This window comes from Pseudorca crassidens, chromosome 4 (genome assembly GCF_039906515.1).
Source record: "Pseudorca crassidens isolate mPseCra1 chromosome 4, mPseCra1.hap1, whole genome shotgun sequence".
NCBI lineage: Eukaryota > Metazoa > Chordata > Mammalia > Artiodactyla > Delphinidae > Pseudorca > Pseudorca crassidens.
This window is the reverse complement of record NC_090299.1, coordinates 119,658,056-119,671,748: the sequence shown is the minus strand read 5'-3', so window position 1 is coordinate 119,671,748 and position 13,693 is coordinate 119,658,056. Positions and strand designations below refer to the sequence as shown.

General features: G+C 38.2%; 1 protein-coding gene across 5 annotated transcripts in view; it reads right to left on the bottom strand.

Annotated features, from left to right (window-relative positions):
• The window catches only part of KLHL2 (kelch like family member 2), a 125,353-nt gene that overhangs the window by 4,030 nt on the left and 107,630 nt on the right, over positions 1–13,693 (bottom strand). For all 5 annotated transcript variants that reach the window (XM_067736566.1, XM_067736569.1, XM_067736567.1 and 2 more), the window contains 5 exons: positions 11,261–11,378; positions 3,671–3,868; positions 3,199–3,300; positions 1,908–2,036; positions 1,134–1,274 (listed from right to left, as the gene is read on the bottom strand). In XM_067736566.1, the coding sequence (XP_067592667.1) occupies positions 1,134–1,274; positions 1,908–2,036; positions 3,199–3,300; positions 3,671–3,868; positions 11,261–11,378 (688 nt within the window). The remainder of the gene's footprint in view (positions 1–1,133; positions 1,275–1,907; positions 2,037–3,198; positions 3,301–3,670; positions 3,869–11,260; positions 11,379–13,693) is intronic.

Sequence of the window (13,693 nt, the reverse complement as noted above, 5' to 3'; positions counted from 1 at the left end):
GCTAATTTTGATTTGAAAACAATAAAACAAGGGTAGAGAAAAAATAAGACTAGAATAATCTTTAGGAAAATAATAACAAAAGTTCAAATTGCAAATAAATTTCCTAATCCAGGAAGCACATGCACATATGCTTTTCTAACTTCATATGTGCTAGGCCCCAGATCTGTGGGTCTTACTATTAATAGTTCTGGACTATCCATAGCTAAGAGAGTTTTAGTACTTCACCAAGTACCAGTTGTACCAGTTGGATGAGGTAAAAGGTCAAGTAAATTAATTTTATATTTTGCTCTGTTGAGCAAGTTCTTGCAGTCCCATATACTTATCTCCCTTAGTGATCACATTTAAATTAAAGAGAAATTAAGAAGAACATTTCTGGGGGGATGGAGGGTGCATCTTGCAACATCATCCAGTGGTATACAGTGAGTTTGAGAATCATCAGGAACTTATTTTGGATTATGGGAACTGGCATGAAGACAATGGCATTTTTAAGAAAATGAGAATTTCCCAAAAAGACTACCCAGGTACCCTGAATCTATTTTCCATTCCTATTTCCCTTCTACAGATCTTCTTTTTAAGTAGGTAGTTCTGTACCTACTTAAAGAGATCTTGAAGACCTCAGCTTTCTTAAAATTATTGTTGTTGTTATTTTAGCTTTTCCATTTTCTAGAAACCCTGAACTGTATTAAAATGAGGTTGCTTCTTCAGGCTTCCCCTCCAGATTCAGATAAACAACTAGCTTTTTTATCTGGTATAAATATTTACTCAACTAGACTAAATTCCCTGAGAACTGGGCTTCAGAATGTGTGATACAGGTAGACACTCAAATATGTCTGTGGTAAGAATGAATGAATTCAAGTATCAAATAAAGAGGGTTCTTCCTCTAATTAAGTCTCTACATTCATCACCAAAAAGTAAACTTTGACAGATATTATAAGTTAACAGAAGGATCACATCAACCTGTTATGTCCAGACACTATATTAGGCATTCACTATATAGGATTATTACAAACGTTTCTGCCTTTAAAGAGCAAGTCTATTAGGGAACTCAGATCAGTAAAAGAACAATGGAAATACACAGTGATACTCTGAATACAATTCAGTATAAATTTTGTAATCATAAACTAGATAGATACCTGCATTTCTTCTACACATGTTCATATCTGCAACCTGTCTCCATGTGTTGGTGGCAGGATCATACACTTCAACACTTTTTCGTACTAAAGGGCCATCATGACCCCCGACAGCATACAATAAGTTGTTTAGCACACCAACACCTGTAAAACACAAAGAACCAAACAATAGTAGAGTAAAAGGGACAAGAAATTATAATATATTAGGGTTTCTTCAAATGACTTGTAAATAAAACTTCTGAAATGATTATTCATATTAAAAGTCAATATTAAAGCATACAGCCTAAGAAGTAGAAACAAATAGAATTACAAATGAGAATCTCAGAACTATTGTTCTAAAAAAGCATGTCAAATACAATAAAAATAATATGGAGGTGAAACACAGAGAGGGAAGTCCTTTACACGAATCTTTTGAAAACAACTTTCGTGATAAAAGCAAACCAATATTAGAGCATAAAATCTGTAAGCAATGGATATGGAGTTGATTATTAAGCAAGTTCTCCAATAAGCACTAGAAACAAAAACCTAAAAGTAATGCCAAACAATATAAATAATTAAACAAAACAGAAGCCTTTAATATAACACTTTAGAAATTTTACAAAGTGAAATTTAAGTGCAGCTACCTACCAACTCTACCTGCATAATGCAAAAGACATTTTAAGTGTCACTAGAATCAGCATATATTTTCTGATAATATAAAGAGATGCCATCATTTCACTTGTTTAATTCTTTTCCATCATTTCCATGCTTCAATTACTAAATGAGGTTCTTATTCACCTGCTCCACTCCGTCTGGTACTCATTTCTGCTATATAGGTCCACTCGTTTGCTGTGGCGCTGTAGCATTCTACTGTGCTGAGACACTGACGTGAAGCTCCATCATAACCCCCGACAGCATAAAGCAGACCTAAACGTGGAATCACAGAGAAAGCCAAATTCATAAAAAGCTATTTTTTCAAGTCAGGAAATAATATATTTTCCTCCTTGGTAGCAGAGTTTACCTTTAAAGTATTAGGAACTATTTAAAATCTTGCCTAATGGTGATAGGTGGACTTACCAAATCATATTATTAAGATCTGCGGAATATATATGATATTAATTTAACACTTTCATCAATAATCTGATAGAACAAGAAAGTACACTCAGTATACCTTTGGATAAACACTATTTGGTAAGTGAACATCCTGGAAAACCAAATTAAATATCAAAGTTATCTTAGTAAATTGAAAAAAAAGTTGAATCAAGAGTCAGTACCAGTATACAATGGAATATTATTTGGCAATAAAAAGAAGTACTGGTAAAATGCTATAGCATGAACAAACCTTGAACATTATGCCAAGTCAAAGAAGCCAGTCACAAAGGACCACATACTGCAATGTATGATTTCATTAATATGAAATGTCTGTAAGTGGAAAATTATAGAGAGACAGAAAAGTAGATAGTGTTTGCTGAGGGCTGGGAGGATGGGGATGATAGCCAAGGGGAGTAGGACTGCTTTGTGGGAGTAATAAAAATGTTCTAAAATGAATTGTTATGACAGATGCACACTGGATTTTATACTTTAAATGCATGAATTGTATGGTATGTGAATTCTATCTCAGTAAAGCTGGTAAAAGAAAAGTTGGTGCAGAGGATTATACCCACCATGGGGAGGGGGTGGGAACCCACAGATTCACCCAACCAAGTAAAAAAAAATCATACTAATTAAACTCTTTTGGGGGACAAAGTAGGATATAAATAAATAACTGTGGCAACCCATCCCTTAAATGTTAAACAGCCCTTCTCCAGATGTAAAATTTCATATTCATGCCATCTGGTTTGTTCCCCAGATGACTGTATTAAAGTCAGTTAGTTATATTACACAGGTGACACAGAGAGAGGGAGAAGGAGGGGGACAGAGAGAGAGGGAGGGGGACCAGAGGGCAGGCGTGCCTTATTTTAAAAAGGGATAACTAGCATTTTCCAACAGCCACTATTTCCCTTTTAAATGGCCCTTTGGTTGCCCATTTAGAAAACCAGAGTCCAGGTTACAGGAAGAACCACTCACAACCACCGGGAAGCCGACCCACCTCCAACTACGGCAACACCCACGCTGCTCCTCCTCGTGTTCATGGGGGCCACGTGGAACCACTCGTTAGACTTGATGTTGTAAGCCTCCACCGAGGACAGCCCTGTAATAAAGCACAATGCACTGCACCTCAGGTTCCTTATATGTATTAGTAGGGGAAATACTTCAGCTGCATTAAAGTGGGCCAAAATCCAATTATGTGACGAAGAGGAAGAGCGAGCTCCTACGCAAGCTACTGACATTTACTGGCTTTTTAAACTTGGGAAGATGACTGACACTGAAGCATGAGAAAGAAAATTTACATACTGAGCACTCTTAACATCATTTAAAGGAATTCTGGATGGAAATTTTAAACTTATCTTCACAATACCTGTTAAAACATTCAAATGCCTCCTAATTTTGCTAGGCCTTGTTCCATAAATGTGATCGCTATGTTAATTCTAACTAATGAAGGAAAGATAAAAGAAAATTGCCTGTACTCCCATCAAAGCCTCCTACGGCATATAACAGTCCGTTCAACACAGCAGCCCCCAGGGTGCTTCTCCGGTCTCGCATGTTAGCAACACTGGTCCACTGATCTTTCACGGGGTCATAGGAATCCACAGTGCGGACCCTTAAGGAGCCATTAAAGCCACCGACAGCAAAAACGAGTCCAGCCATGTAGACCATCCCTGAAAAAGAAATACAGCAGTTAATGATGCATGTGCAACCCAACTGCTACCAACATCTAAAGACTGCATTCCAAACAGTCTACAGCTGTTGTCAGAACAGAAGTCCCCCTCAGGAGAAGCCTGGCTGAATAGGTCCTAAGAAACGCTATTCATTAGCGAGAATATAGAATGAATAGACTGTGCTCCTTACTACTAATGAAAAATGCAATGGCATGGGCTGAGGTACTATTTTGACTCTTGGCTTCTTCAAAGACTTACTTACAGTCGTAAACAATGAGCCAATATTTTCCAACTACTTGAACCTGTACACATCTCCCATGGCTTTCAATTTTGGACCTTCTACTCAAAAATACCAGACCAGTGCTCTTCAAAAGAATCAAGGGCATGAAAGATAAGGAAAGACTACGGAACTGTCACAGATCAGAAGAGACTAAGAAAACATGACAACTAAATGCAATATAACAAGGGAGGATCAAGATGGCAGAGTAGGAGGACATGGAGCTCACCTCACCCACAAACGCATCAAACATACATCTACATATGGAACAATTCTCACAGAAAACCAACTGGAAACTGGCAGAAGATCTCTTTTACAACCAAAGCTGCAAGAAAGATCTCCACGTAACCCAGCAGGATGGGGGGAAAAAGGCATTCAGAACAGGCCTGGCACCCCTGGGAGGGATCTGTGAAGGAGGGAAGGTCCACACAGGCAGGACCTCGCCCTGGGGAGCCCCTCTGCCTGCTACGAAGTCTGCCAGGACAGACAGAGGGACTGGAGGTGTTACAGACCTGGGTTCTTGGACTCTTCAAGCAACAGAAATTGATAAGAGGCCAGATGAGGAATTCAGGCAGGGCTTTATTGGGACTTGTGCTTAGCACGAGCGAGCAAAAACAAGTAACAGGTTCCCTTTCTTGCTCCCTGAGGAGAGGGGAGCTGTTTCCTTAAATGGGGTGAGAGTGGGGGCATATAGGTGGCTCGGGCTGGAGGCGTGGTTTAGGTGGTCTGCCCACTCCTTGGTGGTGGTGTGTGCAGGGATCATGCCCAGTACCCTGCTTTTGCTCCTAGCACTTCAGAAGTGGCAGCTGGGTTTTGGCCTTATTATTCATAATTACCCTGACTACACATGTGCACAGTTATTTTTAGTCCCTTAGAGTTTCTTTGTATTCTGTTGCTCAAGGAGATGTTTGTCCAGGTGCAAGCACTGCAGTAAAGGGTCCCAAGTCCCAGGTCCCAGCCTGTCTCAGAGGGGCCTGGTCTCTGCTCTCAAGGAGTGTGTGGGTGCTGGTTTACTAGCAATCAGAGCAGAGCTGATAGCTGTAACCTCACCACGCTTCCCAGTCTGAAATGCATGATGGGCAGGGATGCTAGTATGCACAGCGGCTAGATGCTGAGTCTTGGGCAGACGGGCCCAGGAAGAGGACTCTGTCTACCTGCATGGAGACAGCTTGGACGGCCTGGGGTATGGCCTTATCAAACCTCAGAGCCCACTGTCAGCATTCACACCATGGGGGAGGGTCCAGATCCAGTGGACATTGTTGGTGCACACACTGGGTCACACCACAGAAATGCATGTTTTGGGTGGGCAGCCCCTTGGGAGGAGTATACAGGGGTTCCTTTTCTGTCTGGAGCACTCTAGTTCTGCCCAGCCCACACTGAAGCTTGGAGCCAGATCTAGTGCAGATGGGTCCTGGGAGAGGCCTGCCACAGAGGCAGCCCAGGTCCCAGGTGGCAGCACAACCACCTTGACTCCTGCAGCCACAGCACCCCAGCCCCCAGCACCAGCCCACTCCACACCACACACCATAGCCTAGCACTAGATCTGGGACAAACACAGTGGAGAAAGGGACACGACCTTGGGCTGCTTCTGGGCAGAACTGCAGATGACTGCAGAGGCGGTGCATAGGTTCACTGTGACCACATGGGCCTCACTTGCTTCACTTCACCTCCTTTGCAACGGAGGCCTCACTTCACCTCCTTTGCAACAGAGCAAGGGCAATGGAGCCATATCAAATCTGAGACTCAGGGTTTCTACTCAAACAAATGGGGAGCAGACCTTGCCCCTGACAAGGCTGTGACATCCACAGAGAAAAGAGGAGGCTGTGCCCAATATTCAGGGCAGGCTCTAGACACCACAACTCCAATCACGCCCCCTTATCAAGGGGATAATGGCCAGCACACTCTGAGGAAAGATATGGTTGGCATACAGCCCTTGCACCAAAAAATACTGGACTTACACAGTCTATACAGGGATGCTCCCACATAAAAACAGCCCTTTCAGACCACAATAGACAACTGTTTCTCCTAAATTCATAGAGACAGACGAAGTCAAGTAAAATAAGAAAGCAGGGGAACTACTCCCAATTAAAAGAACAAGAGAAATCCCCTGAAAGAACAAATAATGAAACAGACCTCTCCTATCTACCAGACTTATAGTTCAAAAAGGAGGTAATAAAGATGCTGAAGGGATTAAAGATTATTGATAGAAATGCAGATCACTATAACAAGGAACTAGAAACTATAAAATGAACCAGTCAAAACTAGACAACTCAACTGCAGAGATAAAAACAAATCCAGAGGCAATGAATTGTAGACTAAATAATGCAGAAGAACGAATAAGTGATCTGGAAGACAGAATGATGGAAATCATCCAATCAGAGCAGCAGACAGAAAGACAAATGAAAAAAACAAACAAACAAAAAAACCCCAAAGTAACATACAAGATCTATGGGATAACATAAAGCATACCTATGCAAAATAGGCGGGTTGCAGAAAGAGAAAAAGGGCTCAAAAATGTATTTGAAGAAATTATGTCTGAAAACCTCCCAAACTTAAGAAGGAAACATATCCAGGTAGAGGAAGCACAGAGGGTCCCAAACAAGATGAACCCAATCACACCCACACCAACACACTTCATAATTAAAATGGCAAAAGAGATACTAGGTCAAAAAACAAGCCTCAACAAATTTAAGAGGATAGAAATTATTTCAAGCATCCTTTCCTTCCACAACAGTATAAAACTAGAAATCAACCACAAAAAGAAAAATGGGAAAAAACTGAACACATGGAGACTAAACAACATGCTACTAAAAAACCAATGGTCACTGATGCAATCAAATAAGAAATCAGAAAATGCTTTGAGACAAATGACAATGAAAAACACAACCTTACAAAAACTATGGGATGCAGCAAAAGCAGTTCTAAGAGAGAAGGTCATAGCCACACAGGCCTTCCTCAAGAAAAAAACTCAAATAAACAACCTAACCTACCACCTAAAAGAATCAGAACAAGAACAAACAAAACCGAGGTCAGCAGAAGGAAAAATAATAAGGATAAAAGAGGAAATAAAGAAAATGAAGATCAAAAAAACAACAGGAAAGATCAATAAAACCAAGAGCTGGTTTTTAGAAAAGATAAACAAAACTGACAGACCTCTAGCTAGGCTCACCAAGAAGAAAAGAGAGCGGATCCAAATAAACAAAATAAGAAATGAAAGAGGAGAAATAACAACCACAGAAATACAAAAAATCAGAAGAGAATACTGTGAACAGTTATATAATGACAAATTGGACCTCCTAGAAGAAATGGAAAAGTTTCAAGAAACATATAACCGGCCAAAACTGAGTCAAGAAGGAACAGATAATTTGAACAGACTGATTATTAGAAGTGAAATATAATCTGTAATGAAAACAACTCCCTGCAAACAAAAGGCCAGGAACATACAGCTTACCTATCCTTCTCAAACTATTCCAAAAAGTTACAGACTAAGGAACACTTCTAAAGTCATTGTATGAGGGCACCATCATCCTGATACCAAAACCAAACAAAGACACTACAGAAAAAGAAAATTACAGGCCAATATCTCTGAAGAATATAGATGCAAAATTCTTCAACAAAATATTAGCAAACCAAATCCAACAATACAGAGAAAGGATCATATCTCATGATCAAGCTGGATTCATTCCAGGGTAAAAAGGGTGGTTCAACATACGCAAATCAATCACTATAATACACCACCTTAACAAAAGAAAAGAAAAAAAACACATGATCATATCAATAGACACAGAATAAGCATTTGATAAAATTCAACATCCACTCATGACGAAAACTCTCACCAAAGTGGGTATAAAGGGAACATATCTCAACATAATAAAAGCCATTTATGACAAAGCCACAGCCAACATAATACTCAACGGCGAAAAGCTGAAAAACTTCCCGCTAAATTCAGGAACAGGACAAGGATGTCCACTATTACCACTTCTATTCAATATTTTATTGGAAGTCCTAGCCACAGAAATCAGACAAGAAAGAGAAATAAAATGTATCCAAATGGAAGTGAAGAGGTAAAACTGTCACTATTTGCAGATGACATGACACGCTATATAGAGAACCCTAAAGACTCCACACGAAAAGTTTTAGAACTAATAAATTCAGCGTGGTGGCAGGATACAAGATTAATATATAGAAATCTGTTGCATTCCTTTACACAACAACAAAATATCAGAAAGAGAAAGTAAAAAAAAAAAAAAAAATCCCATTTAAAATCCCAACAACCTAAGAATAAACTCAACCAAGGAGATGAAAGACCTATACACTGAAAACTATAAAACAATGATAAAGGAAGCTGAAGATAATTCAAAGAACTGGAAAGAAATCTCATGCTCTTGGAAAAATTAATATGGTTAAAATGACCATACGATTTACAGATTAAATGCAATCCTTATCAGAATATCCATGATATTTTTCAAAGAACTAGAACAAATAATACTAAAACTTATATGGAAGCACAAAAGACCCAGAAATGACAAAGAAATCCTGAGGAAAAAGAACAAAGCTGGAGGCATAACTCTTCCAGACTTAGACACTACTACAAAGCTACAGTAATCAAAGCAGCATGGTATTGGCACAAAAACAGACATATAGATAAATGGAAGTGAACAGAGAGCCCAGAAATAAACCCACACACCTACGGTCAATTAATCCACGACAAAGGAGACAAAACTATATAATGGAGAAAAGACAGTCTCTTCAACAAATAGTGTTGGGAAAGTTGGACAGCTGCATGTAAATCAATGAAATTAGAACATTCCCTCACACTATATATAAAAGTAAACATAAAATGGTTTAAAGACTTAAATGTAAGACATGATACCATAAAACCCCTAGGAGAGAACATAGGTGAAACATTCTTGGAAATAAATCATAGCATTATTTTCTTAGAGAAGTTTCCCAAGGCAAAAGAAATAAAGGCAAAAATAAACAATAGGACCTAATCAAACTTAAAAGCTTTTGCACAGCAAAGGAAACCATCAACAAAATAAAAGACAACCTACGGAATGGAGAAAATATTTGCAAACGATGTGACTGACAAGGGGTTAATAACCCAGATATACAAATAGCTCATACTATTCAAAAAAGAACCCCAAACAACCCAATCAGGAAATAGGCAGAAACCTAAATAGACATTTCTCCAAAGAAGATATATAGATGGCCAACAGGCACATGAAAAAGACGCTCAGCATCTCTAATTATTAGAGAAATGCAAATCAAAACCACAATGAGGTCTCACCTCACAGTGGTCAGAATGGCTATCATCAAAAAGTCTACAAATAATAAATGCTGGAGAGGATGTGAAGAAAAGGGAACCCTGCTGTTGGTGGGAATGTAAATTAGTGCAGCCAGTATGGAAAATGGTATGGAGTTTCCTTAAAAAAAAACTGAAAATATAACTATGATATGATCCAGCAATCCCACTCCTGGGCATATCTGGAAAGGATGAAAACTATAATTTGAAAAGATACATGCACCTCAGTGTTCAGAGTAGCACTATTTATTGGGTTGGCCAAAAAGTTCGTTTGGGTTTTTCTGTAACCTTATGGGAAAACCTGTACGAACTTTTTGGCCAGCCCAATACAATAGCCAAGACATGGAAACAACCCAACTGCCCGTCAACAGATGATTGGTTTAAGAAGATGTGTTATATATACAATGGAATATTACTCAGCCATAACAAAGAATGAAATACTGCCATTTGCAGCAACATGGGTGGACCCAGAGAATATCATACTAAGTAATAGTAATATGCCAATGCTAATTTCTTAGTTTTGATAACTGCATCACAGTTTTATAAGACATTAATAATAGGGAATTACACACACACAAATAATTTGTGAGTAACACTTTTCTAAACAAGAAACAAATCTTTAAGTCCAAGGACAAAATTCTGATGTACAGGAATTCATAAAAAGTAACATTGTTAAATGGCCAAAATAACACAAAAATAATGCAAGTAAAGTCAGAAGATAAAAGATTAATACAAATAAACATTCACACCACAAATGACAGACAAAAAGGCTACTTCCCTTAACGTATTAAATCAATAAAATAGTATAATAAAAAAATGGCAAGAATCATGAACTGACCATTCAGAAAGATGTTTAACTTTCCTCATAATAAAAGTGCAAAGTAGACAATGAGATAGCATTTTTCACCTACCAGATTGCAAAACTCAATTTAATTATAAGGTGTTATAGGGTATGTAGGGAAATTTGTACCTTCATATTTTACTGTTAGTGGAAGTAATAATTGGTATATCTTCCTTGCATACTCTTTGAATCATTAATTCTAGTTCTAGAGTTTTATCCCACTAAAATATATTAGCATACATACATAATAATATATGTATAAGGAATTCATTGAAGTACTATTTATAACATAAGATTAAAAACAATTTTAATGTTCAATTAAAAACTAGTAAAAATTATACTACATCCAGATCCCTGTCCAACATACTAGACAGCTCGAAAGGAATGGGTTAACTTTATGCTGTTATGTAACAATTTCTAGGATATACTGTTAAAGGACTACCATGGTAGAAATGTTCTGTTACACTTAGAACTCATTTGCTATGGGAGCTATGATTTATGGATCCAGGTTTGAGTCACAGGAAGAATCCTTAGAATTTGCAACTGCCTCTTCTGATTACAGTTTTGGATAAATAAAGTCTATTTCAACAAATGTTTGTAAAATGAATGCTTGGAAGAAGGAAACTGTGGCTTATTAGCTAAGTCAGGAATCTCTTAGAACCAAGGGTCCCAACCTTAAGAATTCTCAACACTTCAGCAAAGGTAAGTAGGAAAATATCCAGCAAATTGCTAGCTACTCCACTTTATACTAGAGAATCTAGTATAAAGAATATGTAAATTGAAGACAGAGCAGCTATCCCCATCGATGTCTTATGAGTTGCACGGGGCTCCTCAATCACTCTGTAATCACATGGTTATTTTAATCAAAGCTTTTCCAATAAAGATTCTTCTAGCTAATAAAATAAGACCTGAGAGAGAAGCTCCCAATGACCCAGCAATAGGGAAATGACCGCAATGCATGATGCTTACCTGCCCTACATCTCCTGGAAGGCAATTCTGCTACTTGGTGCCATCGTTCTTCTTTGAAGTCATAGCATTCCACACTGCGGATAGCCTTTGGTGCTTGGCCCCCAACCACCACCATTAACTGCAAGGGCAGAAGTAGAGGCACTTGAACCAACAACTACTGCATGTTCAGGGATTTAAAATGTCTTACAAAGACAATGACATGGAGAATATTAGGATGAAGATGGTAGGGGGAGCTGGGGGAAAACAACCACCTCATCAACATTTAATAAACATCAACAAAGGGGACACATGTATGTTAGAACTACAATTCTATTTTCTAGCACATTTAGTCAAAAATAAGGATATCAGAAACTAAGTTTCTGATCCTTCAAGCAAAAGCAGTATTTAAGCCAAAAACAGCAGGCAGTCAGCACTGGCAAGGCTGCAGTGTCATAGGGCTTGCTATAAACTAGATCCCAGCTTTGTAATGACCAGGGATTAGATCTCCACAATCTAGGAAAGCAGACAGAAGTGAAATTTATGTTAGTGGGTAGGTGAGATGAAAAGGACAATAAGGTATTAAAGAAAGATGGAAGAAGGAAAAAAAAAAACCTATTGAAAAAGGAGAACTAATTGAATTGGAGTTCACAAGAGAGACAGATTCCCAGATGTCAAGTAAAGAGACCTCCCTGGATGCTCCACAAATAAAACAACCAAGAGGACAGATAATGGAGATACTAGAAATCATAACGAATGAATGAAGCACAGTCCAGCACTGAGAATAAGTGAGGTCCATAAACTTCTTCAATTCAATTCAATCCAACAACTATTTATTAAGTGCCTATCTTCCATATTTGATCAGAACTGTGCTAAGATGTTCTACATAAGAAATGTAAGACAGGGACTCTACCCCCAAGAGCTATTAGATATCACTAAGGAGACAAGACTCTAAAGTACTTCAAGAACTATATACAATTATATGTGACCAGAAAGCTATGATTAGTTATAGACATTAATTGCTATTCCTGATCAGAAAATGAAACATAGCCATAATTTAGTGAAAGCTTCCTGGAGGGAGTAGAACCTTGAGAGATAGATGGGATTTAGCAATCAATGTGTTTGTCTTTTAATGAGTATAAGTGGGCACACTGGGCACTCTTTGGAAACACTGAAAACACAGCTGTCAATTCAGAAGAACGTATAAGTTAATGATGTCACGTGTGTAACACTGTAAAGAATGGCAAGGACCTGTCAAGGGAAAAGTGAGATGACAGGAAAAACGGATGTTCAAAAGAAACAAAAAATGAAAACAAACAGAAGATGGAATGACTCATGCATACAAAAAGGGAAGGTTTGCAACCTTGACTGAGCAACGACCTACCTGTACTTGGAACTATAGAAAGATGGGTACACAGAAATCAGAATAAATCTTGTTTCCGAAAAGAAGCCTATTTTAGTAATTTATTTACTGGAAAGTATAAAGAATTTTAAAGGTCTTAAAAAGAAGACTGAATGTAGCACAGTTATATAATATTTTTTCTGACCTGCCATTCCTCTAGTGTTGAATACAAATAAATAAAAGGAAGAATTAACAAAGAAAATCTGCAATACCCTTCCCTCCTAATCCCAAAGGGAAAAAAGGGAGGGGCAAGGTTATGAAATCACAGAGGTGAAACAGACAGTAAGATCAATCCTGTATCTAGAGGTCTATAGAAGACCTACCTGTGCTTAACTTTTAAACTCTGCCCGGCAGTTAGACAACAGTTGAAAGAGGTTTGGTTAACATCTCTGATGAAGATCAGTTTAAAAAAATCTCTAAAGGGAATACTTTTCAAATAATCCTTGAGAAACAATATGGTTTATTAGATTTCATGATTCTCAACTATGAATCTTGTGATTTCCACACAACAGTTCACTTCTTGTAGATCAAAATGAGGATGGAAGGGAATATGTGCTACCGAATATACAGAAAGGTAGTAATATCTGTTCTTTACTCACCCAAGAGAAGTAAAATGGGGTGAGGATTTGGAACTCCAGGAATCAGAGATAATGGGGAAAGGAAGAATGTATCATGGGAAGACAAGAGCAGGAGAGCAGGGATATTTGTATGAGATCAAGAGACGGTGATAAAAACCACTGTGCTACTAGCATCAAAAGAGGTGTCATGACTCTGACACCCCAATTATTTGTGACGCCTGATCTGAGAAACATCATACTAGTTTATGCTAATGCAAAGGAATAGAAAACTGGGAAGACAGTTGTATGGAAAAGTTAAATGTGACGTATTTAAGGAAGGCAAGGGGTCGGGAGTTACACAAATTCAAGTGACCATCCTGAAATGTAGATCAATTAAACTTTGTTCTTTCATTTTCTTCACCTATTAAATATTAGTTTTGCCTCCTGAAATACCAAGTTTCATAATTTTCCAACTGGAAATCTTAATAGATATCCTGG